Source organism: Arachis hypogaea, chromosome 11, assembly GCF_003086295.3.
Source record: "Arachis hypogaea cultivar Tifrunner chromosome 11, arahy.Tifrunner.gnm2.J5K5, whole genome shotgun sequence".
NCBI lineage: Eukaryota > Viridiplantae > Streptophyta > Magnoliopsida > Fabales > Fabaceae > Arachis > Arachis hypogaea.
In genome coordinates this window covers 18,190,171-18,201,042 of record NC_092046.1, presented here as the reverse complement: position 1 = coordinate 18,201,042, position 10,872 = coordinate 18,190,171, and the positions used below count along the sequence as shown (strand labels likewise).

General features: G+C 38.6%; 1 protein-coding gene across 2 annotated transcripts; it reads left to right on the top strand.

Moving 5' to 3' along the window:
• Window positions 1-599: 599 nt before the first annotated feature.
• LOC112720458 (pentatricopeptide repeat-containing protein At5g39350) lies at window positions 600-5,383 on the top strand. 2 transcript variants are annotated; one of them, XM_025771403.3, is made up of 3 exons: window positions 600-898; window positions 1,999-2,377; window positions 2,816-5,383. In XM_025771403.3, exon 3 carries the CDS (start codon window positions 2,997-2,999, stop codon window positions 4,902-4,904), a length of 1,908 nt encoding a protein of 635 aa, XP_025627188.1. In that variant the 5' UTR covers window positions 600-898; window positions 1,999-2,377; window positions 2,816-2,996; the 3' UTR covers window positions 4,905-5,383. The 2 variants fall into 2 exon arrangements, with proteins under 2 accessions (XP_025627188.1, XP_025627189.1); XM_025771404.3 differs by lacking the exon at window positions 1,999-2,377 and having other exon boundaries at window positions 609-898.
• Window positions 5,384-10,872: the final 5,489 nt, after the last annotated feature.

The window sequence follows — 10,872 nt, the reverse complement described above, 5'->3', positions numbered from 1 at the left end:
GGCTATCAACCCGATAAGTGCACAACATGACAGTCTTGTCAGACTCGAAAATCACTCCTTCATCACCGTGTCTGACTATCCCATTGGGATAAACCACAACAAAAAAGAATTGATTATTCTCCATCAGAATAAAACGGAAAGAGAAAGAAAAGATTGGTTTGTGAATTGTGTGAGGGGAGGTATTGGGATGGGCTCTATAAATAGACTTATTCTACAACATATCTTGGTGCATAGACATCTACACCATAATACGCATATCCTGAGTGTTAAAACCCTAATTATATACTTAACTACATCTCGAATGCTGAGGGGGCATTAGGAAGCTGGGTTTATCTCGGATGCTGAGATCTCATCACAAAATGCGCGTATCTCGGATGCTCAGTATCAAATATCAACGCATGTTCATATCCCGGGTGCACCCTAAATGTGACTCACGGTCACTCTATCACAGAACGGGGTCTATGTATCCGAAATACGCCCATTTTTAAAAAATCCTCTCAACGTCCGAGATGTGACCAAAGATGCATTTTTGTAATTACCTCACCGTTATTCATTTTTATAAATACTATATTTATTTAATTTAAATAAAAAAAATCCTCATGAGTGACATGTTGTTTTGGACTTATTTCTCTTCGGGCCCAAAAGCCCGTGCCTACCTTAATGAAGCCCAAATGGCTAAACCCTAGAGCCCAACATCCAACCGCGGCTGCTACCTATGCTCCTTCCCGTCGCGTTTGCCGTCTGGTGGTGCTCCGCCATTCGCCTCTTCTCCTACTCCGTCTTTCACCGTCGTTCTGCTTTTCCCGTATCTCCTCCATTAGTCGTCGGTGGTGCTTCGTCTTCGCCTCTACTTCTTCTCCGCCGTGCCTTCTCCTTCCTTTCTCCCCTTCAGATTCAGGTACATCTTCATTCTCCATCTCCATCACATCTATTTCAAAATTAGAAATAGAATTTCTTTAATTGTTAGTGTGTTACCTGTTAGTTTGTTATTCTGTTAGTGTTAGAAATTTGATCATTGATACTCTGTTATTTTATTATGGCAGTTACTTATTCTGTTGATTAGGGAGGGTTGTGGCTGTTCAATGATTCTGATTTAGTTGGAGTGTTATACATTTTTTTCAGGAATCAAGCTGTCTGAGAATGTTGATTAGGAATCATGCTTTGTTTGTATGCTTGTGTGTGTTAAATTGTTATATTAGAATCAGAACATAGAGTGCTTAAGCATGAATTGTTATTGCATAATTGTGAAGGATCTTCATGCACTATAGCACTAGAAAACTTCTATTTTTGATTTATCATGTGCTTTATGGTGGAATTATGAACTTAGAATGCTCATATTTGAGCAAATTTTCTGTAAGATATATATTTTTTGTATTATGATTGTTTTGTTTATATGGAACAAAAAAAATCGTAGTAGGTAAACTCTTACGAGTTAAGTCTAGGTAAGCTGCATGGTGTCTTGCTCTTCCGTTGTGTCTCAACTATGCAGTCTCGGGTCTGCTCTGCTGTCATGTCTCCGGCATGGTGTCTCATCACTGTTCCGCCTTTGTCGTGAGTTTGAGTTTGTTTTCTTGCTTTCTTTTGCCATTGTGCTGCCATTGAAGAGAATTGCCCAAATTAGGCATTGATTTTTGAATTTGTTTTCATGCTTCGTGATTGTTCTGCCATTGTTGTTTGTTATGCTCTTTGTGTAACTTCAGTGTGTTGTTAACTTGTTTTAAGCTAGATGATTAGGGATACAATTTATTTAGTTACAATAAATAGTTGAAAACCAACTTTGCCTGCAGAAGGTATTTAGTTCAAAGCATGCATGTAACATGTATTTGTTATGATAACTATAATTTGTAAAATCATGATAATATTAACATAACAACCTCATACAAAGCTTTTTTTTTTCAGGCATTTCCATCTTCCAAATTCTGAATGGAAATGGTTGATTATCTAAACAAAAGGTTAAAGAGAATGAATCTAACCATTATATCTCTTTTGTTTGAACAGCTGCATAACAGCATAACTACGATAACTGCTTCGGTACTGATTTCTCTAAAATATGACATGATCCAATCAACAAATTCTCCAAACAGGGTGCATTAATAGAACATTTAAGTAGTGTAATCATCAAAATGCAAACTTTGTAGAATTTTCGGAAGTAGTTTTCTATTGTTGCAACTTCTCAAACACGGTCAACACAGACCTTGAAGTTCTATCCAAGCTTGCTAGCACTACAACAATAAGTGCACCATGGTTGAGAGCTATATTAAAAGAATAGAATCGATATATTTCAAAGTAAGAAGCTTAGTATGCAAGACTTAAATGGAATGGATCTAGCCTAGTCAAATGGTATGCACTATGCACCCATTTCTCCTTCGCAACTGAGGTATGTTGTTCTGCTGTAGAATCCTCGAGTATCAATTAGTTTATACTTTATATAGAAATCTGATTTTACTTGGTGTATGTATGCTGCACAAACAATTTGTATTAATTTTTTTATTCAATTTTCTGCACTCCAAATAGCCATGATGTTTTAAGATTTTCCGTACTCTTTTAAGAAAGGCAATCTCACAACATGCAGCACTCTATTGAACAATGCATAGCCAATTAGATAGTTGGTAAAAGCAGGAAAATTTACATCCATTGGCTAAGACTACATAACATGCAAGAACATCCAAACGACTCAGGCAAAAAATGAAATGAATGGCAACATAGACATGCATATAGCTCCACAGGATAACAAAAAGTACACTCTTCATTGATGGTGTAGTCATATTCCTTGTGGCCAAGGAATCATAACATTCTTCTTTCTCTTGTGTTGCAGAGGAGAACGCCTATGAATTGAAGCCATTTGGAAGATAAAAAGGGGGTCAAATGTCAGCCAATGAAATTGGCCAAGTGTTCACTCCTGTTCTGTTTGTGTTAGACCTTAGGCGTGTTAGGAAGAGAAATAGAAGATTCAAATGAGAATTTAGAACCTATTTCAACAGCAACGCTCCATATTAATGAGGGTATGGCCACTACGCTCACAAAGAGCATTTTCATTCTTACCATCTCCACCAACACAAACCTCAATCACATTACAAGCATGCTCATCTTCCAAATCTCTCACCAAAGCAAAACAGATTCACCAGCAAATCATCATCAATGGCACACACCGCAACCCTTTCTTTGCGACGAAACTAATCCAGCTTTACATTGATTGCGATGACATATCTTCTGCATTGTTCTTGCTCCATCACCTGCACCCACCTAATGTGTTCGCCTTCACCTCCATCTTGCGGTTCTACTCCAGACATGGGCAAATGCGCCAATGCATAAGAACCTATGTTGATTTGAGGGTAATGGGTGTTGTCCCAGATGGTTACGTGTTTCCCAAGGTTTTAAAGGCATGTGCTCAATCTCGGTGGTTTGAAACCGGTGTTGCAGTGCACAAGGATGTCATCATTTTCGGGTCAGAGTCCAACTTGCAAGCTCGCAATGCTGTGCTGGATATGTACTCAAAATGCGCAGACGTTCAGAGTGCTCAAAAGGTGTTCAATGAAATGTCTGAACGAGATGTTTTTTCATGGAATTCAATGATGTCTGGGTATGTGTCTAATGGGTTGTTCGAGGAGGCTGTGCGACTGTTGGGATTGATGAGAGCAAGTGGGGATTGCGAACCGGATGTTGTGACATGGAACACTATGATGGATGCTTATTGTAAGATGGGGCTTTGCAGTGAGGCCTTAAGGGTCTTTCATCAAATTAAGGATCCTAATGTTATTTCATGGACAACATTAATTTCAGGTTATGCTGGTGTTGGGAGACATGATCTTGCATTGGGAACTTTTAGGGATATGGTTAATTTTGGGATGGTTTTGCCTGATGTGGATTCTCTTTCTGGTATCCTTGTATCATGCAGGTTTTTGGGGTCCTTAACTAGTGGGAATGAAGTGCACTGTTATGGTGTCAAAGTCATTTCCGGGGATGCGTTTTACAAGTCTGCTGGTGCTGCTTTATTGACTTTATATGCCAATTGTGGAAGGCTAAATGATGCTGAAAATGTATTTGATAGAATGGACAAATCTGATGTTGTTACTTGGAATGCCATGATTTATGGGCTCATTGATATGGGGCTAGCAAACGAGGCAGTTCAATGTTTCAAGGAAATGCAAGCAAGCAATGTAAAAGTTGATCAGACAACTGTATCTACTCTATTGCTTGCGTGTGACTTGAGACGTGGAAAAGAGATGCACGCATATGTCTTAAAACACCGTTACAATTGGGTAATTCCTGTTTGTAATGCACTAATTCATACATACTCGAAATGTGGATGCATTGCATATGCATATTCTGTGTTTTCCACCATGGCTGTGAGGGACTTGGTTTCATGGAACACAATTATCAGCGGATTTGGAATGCATGGCCTTGGCCAAACTGTTCTAAAGCTTTTGCAAGAAATGAGGGATGCAGGCATTAGCCCGGATTCGGTAACATTTTCATCTGCCCTCTCGGCTTGCAGTCATTCAGGACTTGTGAATGAAGGGATTGAACTCTTCTACAGAATGATAGAGGAATTCAGCTTAAACCCAGCAAAGGAACACTTCTCTTGTGTTGTTGACATGCTAGCTCGCGCTGGCAGGCTTGAAGATGCTTTTCATTTCATTAACAAGATGCCACTGGAACCAGATAAACATGTTTGGGGAGCTTTACTTGCAGCATGCCAAGAGCACCAAAATGTTAGCGTTGGCAAACTGGCTGCTGAAAAATTGATTGATTTAGAACCTCAAGAAGCTGGTCATTATGTGACATTGTCCAATATATATTCAAAAGCTGGAAGATGGAATGATGCTGCAAGAATAAGGAGGATGATGGAATGCCGAGGATCGTTGAAGCTATCAGGACATAGTTTAGTTGGCACTCAAAGTTAGTGATGAAGACGACTCAATCAAATAAAAATTTTGATCTTTCATCAGAAAAGCATTACAAAGCATTACAACGTAGTTTTCAGTTGTTCGCTAAGAAAATGTTGTAAGGAGCATTTAGGTGTTGGATGATGAAAATTACACCCCTAATTTTTTCATTGCCACTTTGGAGTAAAACAACACAGAATTGGATAAGTGCAGGATCTATAACATTGTGGAGGTCCAGACAGCTTGATCGATGGTAGCTGAGTTGCGTTTAAATTGATCAAATAATTATTTACGCTGACAAATGCTGTTGATATCTCATGCCTTTTGTATGTATCATTCTTGTAGTAGGAATTTTGGAATACCTGTATAACAACCCCTTTTTGAGTTATAGAAATCACCAGCTGTTAGGAGCTTATGGACCTGCATTCAAATAAATTGTAGCTTCTTATTTTCTTTTATTGTAATAGAAAGTTTAGCCTATGGCCGCTAAAGCTTTACTTCTGCTTCTAAACACACAGCTCTTAATTTATTTGTGTATAAATGTTTTTTGAATCCCATTTTCTTGTTTACATCCAACTTTTTTTATTCCTCCTTCAGTTTTTTTTTTCAGTTATTTATTTTCACTTCAGACATTTCTCTTTATTGGCTGTCTACACCAAAATGGGATTCAAATATTATCTAATCTTCCTAACATATCTTAGGTCTCATGTTGCTGCACCCCTGATTAACACTTTAGTGATTATTATTATTTATTAGTTTGGTACTATCAGTTTGTTATTGTGATGATCATTACCAAACCAATTGAATGCCAGTAATGGTGTTAAAATGTATATGATATATCCATTAATTTGAATTTCATTCATGCTGATATATGAAATTGTTATTCAATTACATTGCCTATATATTCACATTATGTGCGCATTCCTTTCTCAACATAATCACTACCGCTACTTTGTGGTTTTCTCTTTCTCCATTTCTCCCTTTGAAATTGATATGTCTATTTTGTCCTACACTCTTATCCTGTTGATTGATATATCTGTTCTGATTTATTCTACCTCTTTGTTGAAATGGCTCCCAAGTTTGAAATGCTTAGTGAGTTTCTCCTCCTCCTATTTATGGATCTTTTTCTGTTCATGTTAGCTTTTCCTATCATCCTATTGTTTTGTTCATCAAATGTAGCTAACTAAATGAGTTCATAGTCATGATTTCTTTTTCTATTTTTTCAAAGGCTATACCTTTATACTATTAAGTTTTCAATTTTAGTTATGCCTCACAAATTATTTGATAAAATGTCATATCTATGCTGAGAAAGTGAGAAGGGAACAAAAACTTCACATGACTGACATTTTTTCTCTTTTGTAGTTGTGTCTGATATCATATTCCCTGATAATTAGTAATTGAATGGATTTTATTCGCCTATAATTTGCAAATGAATAAGTGGGTTTTCAGCAGTTGAATCCTTACAAGATGCCTTGAATCAATTATTTCTTATTGATGATACCATAGATGAAAATGGTGCAATTACAATTTCTAAAAATAATGGCCAGTAGTTATTTTCCTATTTTTTGCATTCTATTATAATTCGGATTTTTTATTTAAATAAATTAAATAAATGTAATAATTATTGAATTAAATAATTTTAAAAGTTATTACCGAAATCCGTCGGCCTCTCTTATTTCATTTACACTGTAAATGAGATAATTTTACACGTATCTCGTTTACAGTGTAAACGAGATAAGACTGGGGACGGCTATAAATATATGTCGTTGACAGTGTTTGACTGGCCCCAATTTGAACTTTTCAACCACTTTCTCCTCTCTTTTATGTCTTTCTAACCATAAAATCGATAAATACGACGATGCCGTGCGCAATGGAGACATCAACAGACTGAACAAGACTTCGCATTACGTCGGGGTAGCCGACTTTGCGGTTAGTTTTGTTGTGTTGAATTTTATATAATCCCATATAGATATAGATATATATGTGTATATGTAGCCATCGTTAGGGTAGTCAAGAACTAGAATATAGTTTGTATCGTTAGGAATAGGTTACTGGTAGAAATTTGGAACTCTATTTTATTTCACTTGTGTTAGGTTGTTACTACATAATTATTAATTTGGAACTCTATTTTATTTCTTATAGTTGCGTCAAATTTATAATTAGATTTTTATATTTTTTTAATTTAGTTATTATACTACTTTTAATTTTATAATTAGATTTTTTTATATCAAATATATTAAACAGAATAATATTTTTTTCAAGAACATGTAATTAAAGATCTAATTATGTTATTAATTATAAATATCTTTAATTTATAAAAAATATTTATTTAACTTTAATATTTTTTATACTAAAAATACCTAATTACAAAACTAAAAACAGTGTCAAAAATTAATAAAAAATATAGAAACCTAATTAAAAATTTAATGATATTATAAGGACCATTAAACTTCAAAGAACCAATAAAAAATTTAAAATTATTTCTTGATAATTGTGAATATATATTTTTTTTCAGAGCCTCGCCTTCTACTACCCCGACGAGTGAGTCATACCCTTCCTCCACCCAACGCCATCGTCCCGTATCTGAGGGAGGCTGGATTCGGAGACACGGTGCCTCTCAAGGATTTCACATTCGACAATTCCCTAATTACGACATTCGTAGAGCGATGGCGTCTGGAGACCCACACGTTCCATCTCCTGTGGGGTAAGGCCACTATCACCCTACAGGACATGGCATACTACCTAGGACTACGCGCACACGGAGACCCAGTTGGGGTGCTTTCGTGACTTCGGTAGGTGCTACCACACGGAAACGTGGGAGTTGGTGGAGCGGCTACTAGGTGCCAGGCCTCCGGTGGCTCCATAGCAAGCGGCGCAGAGGAAGGAGTCATTCACGCTGAATCTTGTATGGCTGCGGGACCTTGTCCGCCAGATGCCCCTGACGGACGATCTAGAGACCCTCCGATAGTACGCTAGGTGCTACATCATGTTACTAATCGAAGGCTATCTGATGACGGACAAGTCGAACAACTTGGTCTAACTACGTTGGCTCCCACTTCTCTGTTCTTCTCAATGGCTACCATCAGCCTCTAGGAGAAGCGATTTCTAGCAGCCAGCTGTGACTGCGCATCCCTGCTCTTTGTGACGAACAACTTCTGCAACCGTTCGTACGTGATGCGCATGATGGCATAAATTGGCAAGTGTCGTGTACCCTTGAGAACTGCATTGATGCACTCCGACAGATTTGTTGTCATGTGACCAAACTGCCGCCCACTGTCGCAGTGTTGCAGTCATATCTCTTTGTTGAAATGACCAGCCCAGTCTGCCATCCTTAGGGATACTCCTCTCAAGGCATCCATGTACCATTCATACCTAGCCTTGCTTGGATTGTAAGCGGCATTTATAAGGTATCTCTTGCCCTCGGCTGACTTAAAACGAGTCATGAAGTTCGTGGCCATGTGTCTAATACAGTAAGCGTGGAACGCCCTAAGAGGATGCCAACTACTATCATCGATACTTATTGCAGCCTTAATGGCATGCGATCTGTCGGAGATAACCACCAGGCCTTCTTGTGGGGTGACATAGCGTCTCAGATTAGTAAGGAACAACGACTATGACTCGGTACTCTCGGACTCCACAATGGCAAAAACAATAGGCAGGATTGCTGTTGTCGTCTTGTGCCACCGCAATAAGCAACACCCCACCGTATCTGCCATACATATGCATGCCATCGACGGAAACAAATGGCTTGCAATACTTGAAAGTCTCAACACAGGATGAAAAAGGACAAAATACCTTATCGAGCATGCTATAGTCGTGGACCAGAAGGTGTCCGTCGTAGTACGGTACAGCCTGTAGCTCACAAATAGTTCCCAGGAAATAACTCTGCAGCGCCTGAAGTTGTTTCAGCACCTTGTTGTACGACTCCTCCCAATCTCCGTAGATCTGAGCAATTGTCTTCTACTTCGCCATCCACACCTTTCTATAGGAGGGTTTGAAGTGATAGCTCTGTCGGACTGCACCTTGCAGGACAGGGATACTGACGGAGGGGTTGGACTGTATCAACGGCAAGATGACCTTGCAGATGGGACTGCTATCCAACTGTCGATGGTCCTGGGACATGGTGGGTGTTAAACAAGTGTATACTCCGCCAACCCTCCGGACCTCCCTGCCGAAATAAAACAGCCATGGTTCAAAACTACTTAATATATGACAACCATAACTGAGTAAGTATAGTTCAAGTAAACTTAAACTCACCAGTATCCACGGTTCTGTCAAAGAGCAATACGAAGACTCCATGAACAGCCCGTTTGCAACTTGACGGCATTGCACATGGTACTTTAATCGGTCCGATCCGATCACCCGGTACTCAGCACTCCTGCGAATACTGTAATTCTTCACACCCTACATCACTGCATCTCGGCATTTGAATCTATGGCGACCCGAAATTCTACCCCACCGTCTAGGTTGTAATCCTCTTCCTCCGTGTTGGAAAACAGAGTTCTCTCATGCATGGCGTCCAGATCCAATGTATGATAGTGACTTGGTACATCTGATAGCGTCGGATTGGGTTGAGGGGAGGCAAAACATAGCGCACCACTGTCTCGGCGGGCGTCTCTGATACAAACTCCTCCTCATTACCCCCTTCAGAAGAATCACTATCGGCACTATTGGCAACATACTCTTCGCCGGAGTCTTCCTCACCCACCTCCATGTCCTCCACTGGAATGGCGACATGAATGGGTGGTGGTGTAAGATGTCAATCGTCCTGTACATAGGTCGAGTGTACAGAACCGCCACCACCAACATCTCCAACCTCGGCAGAAAGCTCCATCACTTGTTCTGCCATGATTCTCCCATGGATGTCGAACATGAGTCGCACATGCTCGTCCCCTACAAGTCGAAATAGTCGAAATCGAAAAACACCATTACCCAACGGTGCCAGCAACCTATACCAGCAACCTATATCTCATCCTTCCAACCTCCCTCGTTTCTGTGCCACCAAAATTGCTCAATATCAAACTCTTCAACTCGGACAACAAACTCACACGCTGAGTGCGTAATAGTATCGGATTCTCACACTCAAATATTATCTCATTGTCTCATTTCTTATACGACAATTGGGGTAAACACACACAACTATGTATACGCTATTACTGGCCATTGTTGCCTTCTTTTTGTGAGAAAAACGGGACAGAAGAAGATATAAAATGTATGTGGAGAATGTCAAGAGTTACACATCTTTTATACTTGTTGAAAAAATTGTCTCACTGTATCTCGTTTACACTATAAACGAGATAAGAGAGGTTGACGAATTTCGGTAATAACTTTTAAAATTATTTAATTCAGTAAATATTATATTTATTTAATTTATTTAAATAGAAAATCCATTATAATTCACAGGATGTGTTTTGAATTGATTAGAAAAGATCTCTATCTCAGTATATCCTATGTAATGCTACTTAGTCATTTTCCTATATCTTATCCTATGTATACATCTAAGGATGTCAATATTTCCTAAAGACAGAGAATAGTGCTTGCAGGGACGGGATAGGATAGGAAGCAAAGTTCTCCTAAGGCATGTTCAAAGAAACGAGCCGGGATCCCCATCCAATTTTCAAAAATTCCTGAAATAAATTAAATAGGGTAAAAATTCAATCCAAACTCTTCCATCTTAATGAAGGACAACGCGATACTTTACACCAAAAAAAAAAAATACTTTGGCTCCTAATATTATAATTTTAGAACGATAAAATTTTTCTGTTAAAAAATTTATTAAATAGTAACGAAAATTAATTTTACAACTGTATTAATATTTACCCCATGCAGGGCACGCACTAGTTTCTCTTATGCATATTATGTACATCCTTTCACTTTATATATGGATGAATGTAGCTTCAAAGACGACTAATAATTTCTCCTCAATGTCACGGCTTCATAACCAAACATTTTGATGATTTATGATTACTGTTTGTGAGCGTAGAAG

Bases quoted from the DNA above. Each gene is read 5' to 3' on its own strand.
- LOC112720458 (XM_025771403.3), top strand. From the start codon at position 2,997: ATGAGGGTATGGCCACTACGCTCACAAAGAGCATTTTCATTCTTACCA.